Source organism: Helicoverpa armigera, chromosome 12 (genome assembly GCF_030705265.1).
Source record: "Helicoverpa armigera isolate CAAS_96S chromosome 12, ASM3070526v1, whole genome shotgun sequence".
NCBI classification, from domain to species: domain Eukaryota; kingdom Metazoa; phylum Arthropoda; class Insecta; order Lepidoptera; family Noctuidae; genus Helicoverpa; species Helicoverpa armigera.
The window spans coordinates 12,014,171-12,033,447 of NC_087131.1; the positions used below are offsets into that span (position 1 = coordinate 12,014,171).

Genomic DNA, 19,277 nt, shown 5'->3' on the forward strand with positions numbered 1-19,277 from the left:
AAATTTAAAAACAAAACAGTTTGCGCTTCCGACTGTTTGTTACTTTATATAAAATTAAAAAAGTAGCTGCAATAAAAAACTTTTCTGCCCTTTTCTGCGTACACAATACGTTTCAAATGTTTAGTCTTCAACCTGAAAAAATTCTCGCGCTTGCTATGATCGCGCTTTCTTGTATTTGTGCTGTATATTTGTTATACAGCAATAAAGCGTTTTCATCTACTTTTAGTCCTCGTACTGAATAAAAATTTTCGCGCTCGCTTCGCTCGCGCTTTTTTCAATTTAGGTTCTGTGCTTATGTCCAAGAAATCGCGTTCGCTCAGCTCGGACCATTTTCTACATAATAACACTTTTTTAACCTTAGTCCTCGACCTGAACCAAAATTTCGCGCTCGCTTCGCTCGCACTTTTTAGTATGGCACGTGTGTGTAGTATAAATACGAGAAATTGCGCTCACTCCGCTCGGCCATTTTCTAAATGAAAACACTTTTCTTAACATTCGTAAAAATGTCGAGCTCGCTACGATCGCGCTTATTGTATTTATACTACTACTTTTAATATTAAAAGAATTATGCTCTACAATATAATATTTTTTGTGACTTGACCACGACTGTGTGACCCCCCCCTGGCGCCGAAGCTGGATCCGCCGTTGTTTATAAACATGTAGTAGATATGGATCTCTGCAAAAATAAAAATAACTGCAAAACACAACTTAACACTTTTTTGTCTTCCATTTTCGTAATAATTCAATCAAACGATATGATAGTAGAGGAAGCCATTATTCACCATCAACACGTTAACCATTTCCATGCGAAGTTCCTATTGGGAAATTTTGGTGGTTAACTAGGCTTTTCGTACACAACATAATGAAACATTCATCTCTTCTGTAAGATTCTGGGCTTTTGTCTGATACCACAACAATTGCAATCTTTACAAACCCATTAGAATCTACAAATATGTATGTGACAATATACGCGTTTACAATTATTCTCATAACCCCATTCCTTATTGAATTGCATAGTTATTCCTATGGTTTCGTACCACATTTCTATAATTTGGTAACATGGCAAAGTTGAAATTGCTCATATTTTTCACAACTTGATGTCAAGCGGTTAAACACTTAAGTGACACAAGTGCGTATATGTTGTAAGGTTGATCTAAGTACCTTCACACTTCAATTCTCTGCTTACACCACAGAAATACAGCCTGTGGTTTATAAACATTTTGTAAATGCTATGGAGATGTTGAAATCTAGGATGATGAGCTTCCTAGGTTTATGATACATAAATGGATATTGTAAATTTTGTCGCTCATAAAAGGAAGTAGTTACATTGTATGTAGCTTATCGTACTTATCAGCGTGTAATAAAATCTCTAAGAATAATAACCATTTTCGTTTCAGCTACCAACGCATTTTTGCACCTAATCTTCTGCGAGTCTTTCTCAATATAAAACCCATTTGTAAATTCAAATTATTTCCAGATCGTAGTCGCTCGGATGCGATCATCGCCTGAAATCGATATAGCAAACGATTGGAAGATGGTGACGGTATTCATAGGTGCTAATGACCTCTGCTCTGCCTCCTGTCTGAACCCCATCTCGTGGTCTCCTGCAGCTCATGCCAAGAAGCTGGCCATAGCCTTGGACTACCTCCACAAACATCTGCCGAGGACTATTGTTAACTTAGTGCCGGTTTTAGGTTAGTGTGCCTCCTTTATTTATTACTTTAAGTCATTAGCCTTAAGTGTCTGATCTTTGAATCCTGTTAATTTTACTTTTATTTCGATTGGTCATCAATTACAACCCTAGTCTCAATATTTTTTCTTATCGTACCACCCTCATTAAAACATTAACCACACATTTCAGAGATCTCTAGATTCCCCCTTTGTTGCTTATGCGTACTGATTGATTGCTTGATAGTTTATTGTAGCCTCCCTTAATCATAACAACATCTGCAATCGACCAGAACTTTCTAGAATTTTCCGCACTCAGTAACACTCGTTTACATAACAGATGTGTCAGTATCAATCCGCGTGCTGCGTCCGATGATGTGCCGGCTGATGCACTCGCTGTTCTGCACGTGCTTCCACCAGCAGGGCGGCAACGAGCTCTACGACCTCGTGCGGATGGCCAGGCTCTATCAGAAGGCTGAAGTGGCACTGGTATGTTGTGTTACATTTTTGAAGACTGCTGTATTAGTAGTGTTACTATGTCTGTGTTCAATATGTGTATGAAAGAACTGACAATAAAAATAAGAGAACGTAGATTTTTTTGCTTAATGGGATCAATTAACTGAAAGGAATTTGATAAGAGAAAATAGAAGGAGCTGCACCGAGAAGAGCGTACCTGAAATTGCACATTACACCGTATGTTAAATTAAAAAAATACAACATTTATTAGAAACAACAAATCAATTATAATAACATTGTACAACAACATGTATGAACATTGATTGTATGTTTTTAACATAAATCAATCAAGGTATTAAAACAACAATTAATGTTCATACATTGATAGTATGAACATTGATTGTTATTTTTAATACATTTTGGCTCAATTAACACAGTAATAAAAAAAAAATAAAAACAAACGTAAAAGTTAACCTAATCTAGCCAAATACACATAAGAGAGTTACGTTCATCGTGTGGTTTATTAAACCAGTGTTTCAGGCTATCATTCAACAGAGTATTAAAGAATCCGTTGGCTACGAATGTGGAGCTCTTAGTCACGCCTTGTTTAGTTACATCCCGAGTTTGACGAGTGGGGTACCAGGACAGGAAAAATGAATATTATTTTTGCAATGCTATATTCTCCAGGTGGAGAGCGGTCGCTACGACACGCGGCCTGACTTCACGGTGGTGCTGCAGCCCTTCATGCGGCTGTTCAACGCTCCACTGCCGCCCGTGCGGCCGCTGCCGCTCGTCATCCACCAGTCCTACATCACGCACGACTGCTTCCACTTCTCGCAGAAGGGACATGCTCTAGGTACTGTGCCACTGTCTCCCTGACACCTCATGATAGACTTAGTTAATTATCATCCAGCTGTTAAAGTAAATTCTTTTGAATACAGTTTAACTTAGGTAATAAAGTTTTTATTTTACACACATCCTACAATGTTTTATCATATAATTCCTCCAAATATAGCCCCACATTGGATGTCCGTTTTAGCCAAACACTAGAAAATTTTCTAACCTAACAATTTCAACTTCCAGCGGCGAATCTTCTGTGGAACAACCTTCTAGAGCCGGTAGGCAATAAGTCCGACAACGTGCCGCCAGTCCTGCTGCGGCAGTTCCGCTGCCCCAGCAGGTCTGCGCCCTTCCTCTTCACCGGGAACAACTCCCGGAACTTCCTCATCACCGGCAAGCAGGAGGGGGCTGATGAGGTCTTCCTATGAGGACTTCTTAAAGGGGACTGAAGTCTTGGGTTCCCAAGGGAGACCTCAAAGGACAATTATAAGTTCCTGCTCTCTACTGGAGGTATCAAAGGTTGACCAGTCAAAAGTGAATTGCTAGTTGGTATTTGTTTTTGGTCGCAGTGTACGAGTATTCTATAAAAATTATAGTAACAAGACATTGAGTGGCATTTTGTTTGCTTTCAAAGTAACTGTGTGAAGTTTTGAGGAGTGGAGTTTGATTTGATTCAATTGTGTAGAATTGTTTTAGTTTTAAAGTGAGGTGATGATAAAAGGGTCTTCAACGATACTTTTGATAATGACCTAAAGACAAAAAATAAGCTCAGTGACTGCTTTGCTCAAAAGTTTTTGCCGTAAGAATTCGAATCCAAAGTTAAGCGAAGGCGGTGCTCAAAATTTGCTCAATTATTAATAATACACTTATTTAATAATTTCCATGACAATAATTAGTAACGTATTAAGTAATGTTATTAGAAAACCTGTTCCCATGACAAGGAGGAATTAGGTTCATTTTCGATAACTTGTCAAATATTTATAATTAGTTTAATATTATAAATAATTTGTACATTTGTAGATATTTTTCATATACTAAGTTATAATATTATGTATATTTGACGCCAGAATTAGATGAAGTTACGTAGTTAGGGATGTTAAATAACTTAGCAAAACTGTTTACATTGTTTTTGTCAGAATTCTGATGTCAACTATTTAAGTAAGATAAAGTTAAACCTCAATGGTTCCAAAGGAACACTAGAGGTATTGAAGGACCATTTTGTTTTTCTAGATATTTGGTATGGTGATGTGTTCAAAAGTTAATTAATGTCTATAGTTTCTAATTAATTTTCTTCAAGATCTGAAGAAAATTTAATAATTTAATTATTTTCTTTACATGACGTGATATCATTTAATCTTACATGTGGAATTAGTAATTTATACTGTTTACTTGACAGGTGTAGAATCTATTCCTTCAAAATAAATATGTATTAGATTATTTCATGCATGTAAAGAGTATCTTTAGTGGTGCCGGAAGATTACAAAAATATACGTGGGATATTAATTTAAAGGTTTAAATCTAAGTTAAAAGTTAACAATAGCTCAATGTTGTGATGTAGTTAAGTGAATAAAGTACACGTTTAGCTTAATATTAGTTAATGAGTAACTTAATATCACTTGTTAGTGCCATTGACGTTACGCTCTCAACCAAATGTTATTGTAAGCGAAAGTTACCTAAACATTATACTTTAAGTTTTCGTCCATGGCTTCATTTTAATGAATAAATCAATCAATTTTGTACACGTGTGTTTTCTTTTCTTCTTAGTTTGCGTATTTTTATACAATGGGTACTTCATTCTGTGATAAGTATTATTAAAACGCCTGCATCTTTTGATGTAACCTCGCGACACGGTGCGGCGTAATGTATTATTTCATCAGGCGCTTAATTTTTTCGCCGAAAATTATTATTATTGAATCATCATCTGGTAAAATCAATACCTATGAATTATGATAGCAAAGCTTAAAGTCCATTTTGACTATCAATATACATAAAATATCAATACTTGACATTTTGCAGTTAGGAGAACATCGAGGGCCCATCACTTTTTAATCACTCAATATAACTTGAGTAAGCTTATAACCTGGGATTTATTTATAATGGAAAAGAGCTATTACCAGCAACAAAATATAATCCTGAAACCTTCACTTAAAGTCTCCCTTATTTCACTATTACGTACATAAACATACCATCTTTCCAATGCCAACAAACAATACAAATCTGTCTGTGTACGACATGCGATGTCTACAGTCTACACCCAGCGCACAAAGATAGTATACATTATATTATATACATATATAAGTAGCGTGGTTAGACGTCGTCCGTGATTTCACGGCCGGGTACCGCCGAGCCTACAACTGGGCATGAGTTCAAGCCACACGACATACCGTTTGCAGGGTAGCAGGGATTGACAACATTTCAGATGATGTTTCAAGGTGGTGATGACTTTGGTGGTGAAAATCCACCACAACGATTTGTCACAGAAGGGCCGGGTTTATTTATTTATTTATTTAACTTTATGCAATCATAAAATTACACAGGCGGACTTAATGCCATGGGCATTCTCTCCAGTCAACCTTAAGGTGATGCAGAGATAACATGGTAGGTGCATTACTTACTTAGAAAGACATGTATAAGACAACTAGAGATTAACATTTTAATAGAATACTAAAATAGACGTAAGTAGGTACATAAATATTATTACAAATATATAACATACAAAAGATTAAAAAAAAAATATATATATATACCTATATATAAACATATATCTATATAATACATATACTAGCATATAATATTCCAATGATTATCATGATGGTGATTCTTCTAGCAATTTATTAAGCCATTTGTTTCCATTTGGAGAAATGGATTTCTGAAAAGACAGGCTAATGCCAACATACAACTGTTGTCCCGAAGCTGGCCTATGTTTAGAATAAGTCTTTGAGAAAAACAGCAACTTTCAGGACATTCGTGATTTTTCGTTCTATTATGTCGGCATTTCATAGTTTCATTATGCTACCGCAGGTTTAGAATCCCCGAGTTAGCAACAGTTTGGGTGCAGGGATTATGAAAAATATGTACCTCTATCTACTTATAAGCAGTTTGTAGGTAAGCATGCCATGTTGACGTAGTTTTCAGTTCATGAAAAATAATTTAAACTTTTTCAGATTGAAATGTACGATGAATGCAGTAAGTTTATTGTCAGTTATTGTTATTCGTGGAGAAATAATAGCTTTTCATGGATACCATTTTTCATAGCCATGGTCTTAAATAGTTAGGTATATTACCTATTATATGTAAATACTTAGTATTGTAACGGCATGGATAGTAGGTACTCATAATATGAAGTATATATTACTATGTAATATGGTATTCATCTAAAAGTATACAAAGAACTAGTAAGGCACACAACCCGATTAACAAATCCAATCCAGCTCCAAAACAACTATTTTAAGCGCAAAATCCAAAACAATTTAATTGAACTATACTGGTATCGCCAAATAAGGCGTTATACCACGTCAATAAAACCACGGAATAACCACAATGTATTGTAGGCGTGCAATTAGTACAACTACCTTCAGACTGAGTTTGAGACGTCTGTGTAGTTAACACTGAAATATGGGCGCATTTGTAAAAGGCGGTTCGAGTTGTAGGCGATTTACGGATATGTGGATATGCACAGGCGTCGTTTTCAGACGTCAATAGGTACTTATTCCTGAGTAGAGATGTAAAGTGACCGTCACGTTATATGTGACCGATTAATCTGACCGAGCATATTGGACATTTATCCAATTTGACCGGTCACTTATTGTCATTTATTGTCAGCAACGTCAGAATCGTTTTTTTTTGTTTAAAAATAGAACTTATTAGAAATAAACGTTTTTTCTTTCTTTATTTTATAAAACTACGGAAGTTTTAGAATCATCGAAGGTAACCAAATGTCATTCATCGATCTTTAAGATGATTTCGCCCGGCGGGAGATGTCGTGCGGTGTTCCGCAGGGGTCGGTTCTGGGCCGCTCTTGTGGAACATCGGCTACGACTAGGTGCTGCGCGCCGACCTCCCTAGCGGCGTCAGCGTGGTCTGCTACGCTGACGACACGTTGGTTCTGGCACAAGGGAGGTCGCACCAGGAGGCGGCCGACATAATGACGCGCGGGGTTGCGACGATCATCGAGAGGATCTAGCTGTTGGGCCTGGAGGTGACCTTGCACAAATCCGAGGCCATGTGCTTTCATGGGCTTCGGAACGCGCCACCTTCAGGCTCCCAAGTCACGGTGGGGGCACACACTTCACATCGGCGTCGAGAGGGCGATGAAGTACCTAGGACTCGTCCTCGACAGCCGGTGGAACTTCGTTGAGCATTTCCGACGTTTGGGCCCACAACTGGAGAAGGCAGGTGCTGCCTTCAAACGGCTCCTGCCCAATCTGGGAGGCCCAAACGCCCCCTGCCGTAAACTCTACGCGGGGGTCATGCGGTCCATGGCCCTTTACGGGGCCCCGGTATGGGCACGTTCGGTACGGCCGCGTGCTGTACACTACCTGAACGTGCCCTAAAGGTGATAGCCATTAGGCTAATCCGGGGTACCGTACGATCTCCCGCGAAGCAGCTGGCCTACTTGCTGGACTGCCACCGTGGGATCTCGAGGCGAGAGTCTTCTTGCGCCTGTACGACTGGCGCGAGGAGACACTGCGCCGGGGGGAAACTCCGCTGCCGCGGCAAGTTGTCGCACAGTGGGCGGAGCTCCGGCGCGATCTCATGGTGGCCTGGAGGGAGCGACTGTCGCAACCCAGTGCAGGGCACGCCACCATCGTGGCGGTAAGTCCCCTCTTTGAGGAGTGGCTCGGGAGGAGTCATGGCGCCCTCACGTACCGCATGACGCAGGTCCTCACCGGACACGGTTGTTTCGGAAGGTACCTGTACCGAATCGGTCGTGAGGAGGCACCCGGGTGTCACCACTGTGCGGACAGCCCCGAGGACACGGTGGACCACACAGTCCAGGTGTGCCCCGCATGGGAAGGGCACCGCTGGGTCCTCGTCGAGGCTTTAGGCGGCGGCGACCTCTCTCGTCCGGCCCTGATCCAGGCCATGGTCCGGGGCGAGAGGGAATGGGATGCCGTCGCCTCCTTCTGCGAAGCAATCATGCTCGAGAAGGAGGAGGCGGAACGCCAGAGAGTTCGCACCTCTCATCCCAGCCGCCGTGCTGGACCAGGTAGACACCACGGGCGCCGGGTGTCGCGAGATGACTCCCGGCCACCGTAGGTGTGGGTCTGTGGGCGGTGAGTTCCGGTGGCTCATCGTCCCTCTGTCTACTTAGACGACAGACCCGTGTCGACACGCGCTCTTCAAAGAGATGTCAGCAACCCCAGAGGGGCCCAGTTGGGCCAAGGCCTGCCGGGGCTGCGGGTTGTTCGAAAGAGTTACCGCGGCTCTGGTACATAAAAGGCCTACGACGGAACACGACGGTTTTTATTCAGTAAGAGTCTGGGGTGCGATTCACTAAGGAAAAACATCTTTACAACCAAGAAATCATCGTTGTAACATCAGATGAAAGGTCGGCGGTATTCATTAGTTAAAATTGCGCGATCGTAGCGCCGCAACGATGTTGACGGCGTGACATAGAACTAACATTTGGTGCCAAATGTATGAAAATCGGTATTCAGCAACACGAAACATCCTCGCCTGCAACGACAACCTCGCCTTCGCCCTCGATTTTATCTGTCAAACCGAAAAGCTTGTAAATTGTAGATGTTTTCTTGGATGAAGGCGATTAAAATGTAAGTAAAACAAGTTATTTAATAAATTCCAATGTGAAAATATGTTTTTATGATGTTTTGTTTATCGTACTTTAATACCTGAAACGTTTACGCCTATTTTTAATGTTTTAGATGGCAGTTCGTCTTTCCTGTATAATTTTTTTGTTGGAAGAAACTAAACAGCAAGATAATTAAATAAATAAGAAGTCAGGCCTCCGTGATACGTATTATGGATTTACTAACAACTGATAGAATCTCCTGAAACTCTATTAAGGTTGACTGAAGACCAGATTAGACAGTTGAAAGAAGATTTCTCCTTTCCTAACAAGGGCGAATCGTTAAGGAGGAATTAGCAACCACACCAATATATTACACTTAATCAATATACCGTACAGTGGTGTAATCATCATACAGTACAGTGGATAGGTGCCAAAACATACTGTGCATCAATCTTTTGTCATATACTGTAAATTTTTTGGTTAGTGGGATTTATGTAGGTACCAAATAATTCTATGTGACATTGCAAGAACAATATGTCATAAGCATCTGCCTCAAGGACTCAACAATATACAGTAGATGCCATCAACCATCCAGATATTATTGATAAGTACAAGGTAAGAAGTAACTGTGACCCGGTTAACAAGTAAGCCGGACTCAAGCAGTGACTTGGACAGTGGACATCATGCTAGAAGTTATTTAATAAACAATAATATGTGTGACACCTTCTAACAATACATATGTATTTTACCTGTGTATGTTAAATAGTAATATAAGCATTTTTAACATGACATAATAGTGTGCAGGTATCAAAGTAATTTTTATAAAAATACTTAACTTTTCTGTAATCATTAATTAATAAAACAATACTTTTAATTCAACATGTCTTTTTATTATTTTGTATTTTATAATGAACATGGGTTTATTTATCTAAATTCAGATTCCAAAACATTCCCCTCGCATAATGGAGTGTATTATTAACTCAATTACACAAGTTCTGGCAAATTCTTCATGTTGCCTCGCAGCTGCAATAGAACTGGACTTCCTCTGAACTGCTCCTTTTTGTCTTTCCAGTACTGCAACACAAACAAAAATTATATGGTACCTAATATATAAAATAAATAAAACAACTATTTGCTTGGTGAGGTTTAACTAGCAGTTGCAATTTCAAATGCTTTTATGATTGAATTTGAAGGATAGAGTAAAATCATTGTATATACCTGCTGTCAACACTAATTTAACACCTAATACATACAAAACACAATGTAAAAGAGTACCTACTATACTTACCATGATTCAATGCAACTGTAAACACACACTATATATAGTCTGATTTTTAATTCGAGTCAGTAAAATGACAGGGGCAACTGTCACTTTCACAAAAAAGGTTGACCCACTACAATAGTGATGTTCCACAATCGATCGACTTAGAAGTTTAGTCATGATTTTAGTCCTGCCAATAAAAAAAAAAAATATAACAACAGTATTCTATGTAATATTTAATTACATGTTTACGGTTTAATTTCCGTAAATTACATATTTATATTAATATAAAGCCAATTTGATATTAATAAAAAAATTTAATGTATGTACAAATAAATAAATGAATGTAATCTAGACTAACTTTTAATTCTCGATTTAAAAATCTCGATTTTCCACATGACTATTTATTTGGGACCCTATTTTTTTAAAACTGTGCAACACTGGAAATGTCATTTTACTGACTCGAATTAAAAATCAGACTATAGGTTCATAAATGATTATTATTGATTACTAACCTTACACCACTGCTCCAATATTTTCATACACCCACTACGTCACTGTTTGGGGCTGTTGTTTTCGGATCATGCATGCTCGCATTCGCAGTACGAGCATGGCCCATCATAATCAAACATGGTTTGCTTTCCAAAAAGCTTACTAGATCTTCCAGCTGACTCAACGAAGGCAGTGCGTTGCGAGATACTAAAAGATAAATATTTTAGTTAATAGACGTAGTTCACAAAGACTGTATTGTATTAAAATATAAATGTTACGTATTGTGTACTTACTTTCGATAGTTTTGGAACCAAACTAAAACACAGGACAAGTAGAATGCCGTTGGCTATGGGTACAACTTTTTTAAAGTCCACTTGACCGCTTAAAGCCATTTGAAGCTTTGAAATCTCGATTCTCGTATTTAGATAAATCATCGAGCTTAGAGATAAATAAACATATAATCTATTCTATTCTATTCTATTTTTATTTATGGCAATCCATGTCGATGCATACGTCGACGATTCTGCCAATGACAAGTGGGATGAGAAGCAAGTAGTGCTTGTGATTGGCAAAGGATAAAATTAAATTGATCTTGAAGTCAAACTTGTGTAACTTAACGTGTTAGTAGGACGGCACTGAAACAAACAGAAATACATTTACATATATAAATAATAACAATATGTTAGTAACATAAAACGAATAACATATATACCACAACTATACAAACAGTGGTCTAAATAACTAGGCCACCGTTTATAATTTAATATTATTTCGATGGATAGTCATCAATAGCGCCTGGAGCAATTCTGGACAGGAGTAAGTTAAGAGGGAACGGAAATTAGTAGGGAGAGGAATCTTAAGTTTTTGGAGACGACCATATAGATCAAAAGATGAGTTATTGGGACAATTAAAGAATATATGGTCCAGGGTACCCTCATCCAGTCCACACTCGCAGAGGGATGAGTCCTGCACCCGAATTTTGCGCAAGAAGACCGGAGTACAACAATGCCCTAATCGTATTCTGCACAGGACTGAAATAACCTGTTTAGGGTATTTTTTAAAACGAGTGAACCACGGTTTTGATTTTACAACCGGTTGGATAGAGTAATATGAACTACCCTTCTTTCTGCTGGAGATATTCCACCATTCCTGCCACGACGTCTCAAGACTCAATCTAGGAACGTTTAGTAGGTCATGCCCGTGAAGGGAGAAGTGTGCAAGGTCCGCTGATTCAGACGTGCATGCATCCTTAGCCAATGCGTCAGCACATTCATTTCCCGTTATACCGCAGTGGCTAGGGATCCAAACTAAGTGAACAACTTTCTCTTGCCGAGAGCAGGAGAAAAGGGACTTTTTGATATCCAGGATAATAGGACAATGGAGTTTAGCTCGAAAGGGATTCTGGGATAGGGCTTGGAGACAACTAAGGGAGTCAGTAAAGATAACTCCGAAGTTGATCTCATGGGACTCTATAAAGTGACAAGCTTCCAATAATGCCACGCACTCGCCTGTAAATATAGAAGACTCCTTTGGGCATCTGAATTTCATAATAATTTTCGAGTTCTGGTAATAAACCGCGGCTCCAGTATAGCCACCATTCAATTTGGAAGCATCCGTGAAGAACCTTTGAAACCCAGTCCATCGTTCACCCAAAACCGCATTAAAGGTCGAATTTGCCGATGGGGAGTTTTTCGATATGCCAATGTTATAAAATATATTAGGGGTGAAGCAAAGTACTTCATAGGGGTAATTAAATAAAGGAAGTCTGGGATGTGATGCAATAGGGGATTCAAAATTTTGAAAAAATCGGAATGCTTTCAGGAATAAGGGGATTTCTTTATGTTCCCAATATTTTGAGCTGTGACAAAGAGTGTCAAGCTCTCTGAGTTTTGGGATGAGAGGGTGGGATGATTTAGGAATAACCCTGGACAGGAAACGGGAAGCAAGGTACTGACGTCTCAGGGCTAAAGGGGGTTCAGCGCATTCAACCTGTAAGGCGTTAATAGGCGACGACTTCATGCAACCTGTGATGATCCGAAGGCATTGAGATTGGATCCTATCTAAGCCGGCCAAGGCACCTTTGTTACCAGGAATCACCAAGTGTGACCCATAATCCAGAATGCTACGAACTAAGGCATTGTAAATTAATTTCATAGTGAAGGGGTGTGCCCCCCACCAGACCCCAGAGAGAGCTTTCAAAATGGAGATAACTCGTTCGCATCTTTTGATTAAGTAATTTATGTGGTGAATACCGGATAATTTACAATCTAAATAAACTCCTAAAAATTTTGCTTTTTGGACTATAGGGATGCCTTGTCCTTGGATGTTCACTGAGACCTGAGGGATCAGTCGTTTTCGGGAGAAAATCACTACCGAGCTTTTTGGGGCAGATAATGAGAGACCATGGTCCAGAAGCCATGTGTGCAGAGAGTCCAGGAGAGGCAGAGGGATGAGGCAGCATCCTCTATGGAAGGATTAACAACATATAACGCCAGATCATCAGCGTATTGCAGTAAGTGACAATCGGCATTGAGGCTGGAGCCAATGTCTGCCGTATAGAGGTTGTAAAGTAGAGGGCTTAAAACAGAGCCTTGCGGAAGGCCTTTCCACGTCTGCCTCATCTCGAATACTTCCCCCTGCACTCTGAGCATTAATGAGCGAGACATGAGGAGTGCGCATATACATTGTACCATCTTACCTGGAATCCTCAGCTGTTGCAATTTCTGCCTGAGGACTGGAAGAAGAACGCTGTCGTATGCGGAAGATATGTCAAGGAATGCGGCTACAGCAGATTCATTTTTAGAAAAGGCTGTACGGATGTCGGTTACCAGAATTGCCACACTATCCATGGTACTAAGCCCTTTCTAAAGCCAAACTGATGGCTCGGCAGTGAATCCCTAGACTCAACCAACCACTCAAGCCTATTTTTAATTAAGTGTTCCAGTAACTTGGCCAACACGGAGGACAAAGCAATTGGTCTAAGGCCATTCGGGTCATCAGCAGTCTTGCCGGGCTTTAGGAGCGGAATGACTATTTGTACTTTCCACTGGTCAGGAACCCAACCATATTGATAGCAATAATTAACAATGTCAAGGTAGTATTGCTTAGCTTTAGAACCGGAATGAGCTACAAATGAATACGGTATTCCGTCCATGCCGGGAGCGGAATCCTTAACATGACGTAACACCGCATCAAGTTCCTTCAACGAAAATGGTTCATCCATAGGATCATCCAAAATATTTACAGACGGTAGCAGAAGTTCTGGAAATGAAGGAACATAGGCTGGAGCAATTTTGTCGAAGAAGGATTCAGCAGTTTCTCTCGTTATGGGGGAAGAGATAGGTGGGGAGCAGCCTCGCCTAAAACGATTAATACTCTTCCATACTGCTGATATGGGAGTGGAAGGGGATAGAGAAATGCAAAACTTAACCCAACCACGACGTTTCTTCTTATGAAGAAGCCGTCGAGATTGAGCAAACACGCGTCTGTACCGTATAAGATTGTCGCTATTCATCAATTCATTGTACTGTTTTTCGGCCTCTTTCCTTTCTTTAACAGCCGATGTGCATTCTTGGTCCCACCAAGGGGGAGACGGAATTTTATTTTTGGCACAGTTACGCAACGGGAAGGATGAGTCTGCACTTGAAGTAATGGCCGAGATAAAGTCATCGTAACATCTCTTAGCATGGCAGTGACCAGAAGTATCTTGGTAACTTGAAGTTAAATTTGGAAGTATACTGATTTTCTCCTCCAGTAAAGATGAAAACTTCGACCAATCGGGTTTGGACAAGTTGTACTTCAATAGTGGAGGAGAAGTTTTCTCTAAATAGGTTTTATTAAGAAAAGTTATAATAATGGGGTAATGGTCGCTACCATGCGTAAGGGTAGTACATTGCCAATGAATTGATGCCGCCAACTCTACTGAACAGAATGTGAGGTCTACACAACTCTTTTGCTGTCCGGGAAGGGATCTACGAGTAGGGCTACCATCATTTAGGATGCAAAGGTCTAGGTCATCCAAGATTTCTACTAAACCTTCCCCAAAGGAATCGCAGCGATTGGAACCCCATCTAAAATGGTGACAATTAAAATCACCCATGACAAGGACGGGTCCTACAATATTATTTAAGATTTCTCTAATGGTAGCTAAGAACCTGTGCTGTGGGTGGGAGATATATACAGATAGGACTGTGATACCTTCTACTCTACCTGCGACTATATTCATATCACCATCCAGAGCAGAAAGTGTCAAGGTCGACAGTGGAACACGATTATTAACAAGGAGAGCCGACCCTCCATAGCCATCAGATCTGTCACATCTGAGAATATTAAAAAGTGGTATATTAAAACTGAGACTCGGTGTGAGCCAAGTCTCAGCGATTGAGCAAGCCAGAGGCTTGAATTTATTTAGAAGGAATATGAGGTCGTGTTTCTTATGCCACACGCTCCTCACATTCCATTGCAGGAATATTTGGCGGGACGCCATTTCTAATATTTGGGAGAAGATTAACTAGTTGATAGGCAACGTTGGACGGTATTTCAGCATTATTAGTAGATAAAATTGTAGTCAAAAGTTTAATAAGGATATCTATAAGTGATGATGTATTATTGCCAATGAATGGGTTATTTAGAGCACAGCCATCAGGCTGTGAAGATGCAGGGGAGTTAATGATTTGCTGATGAGCAGCTTTATCGTAAGAGGGGGATAGAGGGGCATGGGTCTTTGGCTTAAGAAAAACAGTTTTGCGGTATGACTGAGTGGGAGCTGGAACTACTTTTGTAGCATTTGCATAATTGCGAGAAACAAGTGGGATAGTTTTGCTAGCTTCAGCATAAGAAAGGGACTTCTCAGCCATAACGGTCTTAATGGACTTCTGTCTGCCCAACTCTGGGCATGATTTGCTATTCGCAAAATGATTCCCCGAGCAGAGCACACAGAATGCCTCCGCCTCAGAAATGCTGCAACCATCACCAGGGTGATCATGGCCGCATTTACTGCAGCGAGGTTTAGACCGGCACACAAGTTCCACATGACCGAACCTACAGCACTTACGGCACTGGATGGTGGGGTAAACATACTGTTGGACTGGAAGGGAAGTATAACAGCAGAATACTCTTTGCGGTAATACCTGACCGTCAAAGGTAAGGACACATGTTTCTGTAGCCTTAAATTCGGCCACTCCATCAATCACCACTTTCCTATTTATCCGTCTAACTTTAAGAATTTCACCGCAACCTGAAGGGACCTGTAGGTATCTTTGCGCTTCTTCTTCTTTCAGATCAGTGGGCACACCAGTAACAACACCCATGCGAGTAATATTAAAAGTAGGGATAGAGGCCACAAAACTATTTTTGGGAAGAATATTATTAATGATAAATGAATTCGCATCCTGAGGGGATTTGAACTCTACTGATACACGATTCCTGCCGACTTTTTTAACGCCATCGCGGACAATGTTAGTTATATTGTGCTTTTGAAGAAATATCCCGAAAGTAACTGGATGGAGAGAGGTACCGGCGTTAGGCTGGGGCTCCAATCGAGAGACGTGGACAATGAACGGTGCCTTATCTGTAGCAGAGTACCTGCTGCGGCCAACTAAATTTCTTTGTTGTTTTGGTGGCGGGGTTGACACGGCAATGTTTGAGTCATCTCCACAGCGTTTCCTGGCATTAGAGGGTGATGAGGTGTGGGAGTCCGCGATACTGCAAGCAACATCGGCGAATTGGGACAGGGGATAATTGGGGGAAAGAGGAGCAAATACAGAGATGTCAGGAGGATCGGGGTCGGGGGGTTTATTGCGATCCATAGTGCTTACTAAAACTAGTTATTTACCCAAATAACAATACACCACCGATAACAAACACAGGGACAACACACAGACACAAAATTAAGTCACAAAAGGTCACAAAAACACAGAAAACAGTAGAAAATTCTAGGCACACGTGCTAACCAAAGACACTCTGTGGCGAGAATCCCCAACATATAATCTAGTTATGAGCAAAATGTTTGTTTTGGTTTTGATTTTTTGAAGTTTTGAAATGACACAGATTATATATTATACTACATAACCTTATATCAAATGTCAAAGATTTGAGTCATTATTTTCTATATCGAAAATGATATAATTAATTAAATATTCGTTGCAAAACGAATAGAATGTATTTTAAACGTACATATTATGCATTTACATTGATTTTAAATGTCGAAATAACGCCAAAAAACGTTAGTCGAGATTTTCTCGATTATACTTTAAATGGAATTTTGGCAACACTGTAAACATCCTACCCGTCATCGTTGTTCGGCAGATCGTCGACGAGTTTTTGAGCTAAGCGAATACGGTTTTCGACAACGTTGTTTTTAAAAGCGATGTCTACGATGCGACATCTGTGAACTCGTCGTTGTTAGCATCGATGATGTGTTTGTTACAGAATCGCATGGCTGACACTCCCTCACCGCTGCTAACCCACAGCAGGAGGGGTCATTTGATGATTTTTAACGTCGATAAAAAAAAAGATTTCGCCGACACTCTATGATTAATGATTTGTCAGTATACATCAATAAAAATAAATACGTACTTGAGAGTCTATCTTTTTAAAAGGTTATCTATGCACTATGTTGGTTTAGAAAGGCAATTATAGGTATTATTTCACATTCATAATGTTTTTAATTTGCTTGAGACGAAAATAATAATTGTACCAAGTAAAAAATACTTATTTAATATATCTGACCAGTCTGACAATAAATGTCCAATGTGACCGGTCATTTAATAGTAATTGACGGTCACTTATCGTATGTGACCGTCAGTTTACAACCCTATTCCTGAGAGACTTCTCATCATGTCTTCTTCTTCCTGCTATTATTTCACCAGTAACATGTTTTCCGACTTTCACAGTCCATTCAACCTTTCCCTGGCCCTTTTGCTCTATGTCCATTTTCAAACCTTTTAATCACCCAGAAACTTCTTTAAAACATTACTTCGACGCTTCTGACTGAATGTAAAACAATATTTAAGTAGATCAATATAGATTGAGCTAAAATGCTAAAATCTTGGAAACTGATATACAGATCACGTAACCATGTCCACTATTTTTACAGGAGATAAAAAAAGTGCATTCGTTTCGTATAGAACCATATACACCGCTATGTTCTTGTAACTTAGATCATCCTCAGCATATCGTCCGAGCAAGCCAAATCTGCAAACACATGGCGCTTGACATCTGCCCAATCAATTGCTGCTCTTTATTGAAAGCTGCACTTTTGCACTACTTACACATGGGAATAATGTCTTACAATCTGAGAACAACTTGACTCTTTACTTCAGTTTCTAAGGGAATCTTAGGTTGGTTCGTTCTATTGTACCATAGTGAATTCATCTACGATTTGTCTCCCGGAATTCTTAAATATTTTTCTAAATAATAGATAAAAATCTGAAATATCCTTAAATATTTTTCCGTGTATATAAATATCTCCCAGTACTGAAAAACTACTGTAAGGATAAGTTATGTGGATAAAAAGAAGTAACTTTACCTATCTATTGGAATAGGAAATAGGTTATGCTCAGGCCCATAAAAATATCATGAAAACGTATCCCTTCCCCTTAAGAAATAAAAAATAAACAAGTAAACAATACATAAAAGTAGGCTGCATTTGTTTTCATGAACATCGCGTGGTTTCAGGGATGCGACAGTCGTTTGCAGTCCCCCAGACATGGCGTGACATACGGATGCTTATGGATTTACAGAACGTAAAAAAACCTTGTTTTTTAGGATTCCGTATCATAGGGATAAATTGTGTACTCTATAACTAAGACTTTGATGTTCATCTGACTGGCTGTCACCAGGTTGCAAGTATCTCATGAACGGTGATAGTTAGACGGCTGAATTTTTCATAAGTGACGTATTTTTCTCCCGATATTAATTGGTAGAGACTTGAAGGATACGGAACCCTTTGTTCGTAAGGTGAACTCTTACTTGGCAACTTTTTTTTATATTATGTGGTTTTAAAATTATGCCTATTGATGACAATGAAACTATATCGTTATATTGATTTAACAGTACAATAGCATACGTATACGCTAACTCTATTATTAATAGCTTACAAAAACTACTGAACAAAAAACCATTATCCACCATTTATTTTGAAAAGGCAAATAATTTATAGTTTGATAGGCTTTCAGGGAACAGAAAGGATATAATTTCTTTAACAATACTTATTGTTGTAACACTTTCGCTTGTAAAATATCGGGGCCCTTAGAAGTGATAGTACCAAGTAGCACAGTACCTAAGCTACACTTAAATTGGGTCAGAGATTGTACTGTAGGTGCCTGTCTCCCGACAATGGGGCTACGGTAGCTCGCAGATAGTCATTATCGCCTATATCGATGATTTAGAACTATGGTCTGCAAAATGTAGTTCTAAAGTAAACGTGTGGTTTAGGGAAACCTACTTTTGGTAATGTTGAAAGCTTCCTAAACAGCAGTGTGGAACTTATAGGCTTTAGCTTATTTACTTTTTCCATGGTTGATCCACTGACGGCTGATCATTCGCTTAACTTTATACATACCTCTCTTCTATTCTATCGTTGAAAAGCAAAGATCTAGCTTCCAATATCTTGATTGCAACGCAGATTCTTGGAGAGTCAGGAGGGCAAAGAGTGCGCCTGTTTCTTTCTGCGTACATATTGGGAATTGGTTCTTGTTCTCGCATTTTTTAAATATAAATTCAGCTGCGGAGTAGAGGTAAAAATCACGCACACATTGCTACCCTATATTTACACAGTAGCTGTTTACGTTATAATGAAGTGACCCT

The 19,277-nt window shown here is 39.6% G+C and overlaps 1 protein-coding gene and 1 long non-coding RNA gene across 2 annotated transcripts in view; one reads left to right on the forward strand and one right to left on the reverse strand.

The window, feature by feature from the left end:
- The window catches only part of LOC110382116 (phospholipase B1, membrane-associated), a 28,090-nt gene extending 23,390 nt beyond the window's left edge, over window positions 1–4,700 (forward strand). Inside the window, exons 4-7 of the mRNA XM_049838749.2 lie at window positions 1,478–1,694; window positions 2,009–2,157; window positions 2,812–2,980; window positions 3,208–4,700. Of these exons, the coding sequence (XP_049694706.2) occupies window positions 1,478–1,694; window positions 2,009–2,157; window positions 2,812–2,980; window positions 3,208–3,392 (720 nt within the window). The 3' untranslated portion in view covers window positions 3,393–4,700. The remainder of the gene's footprint in view (window positions 1–1,477; window positions 1,695–2,008; window positions 2,158–2,811; window positions 2,981–3,207) is intronic.
- A 4,884-nt stretch (window positions 4,701–9,584) lies between these two features.
- LOC135117640 (uncharacterized) lies at window positions 9,585–16,447 on the reverse strand. Its single transcript, XR_010277024.1, has 4 exons — window positions 16,303–16,447; window positions 10,763–11,104; window positions 10,493–10,676; window positions 9,585–9,790 (listed from the first exon to the last, which is right to left on the reverse strand). It is a non-coding gene; the product is annotated as an uncharacterized LOC135117640 (long non-coding RNA).
- Window positions 16,448–19,277: the final 2,830 nt, after the last annotated feature.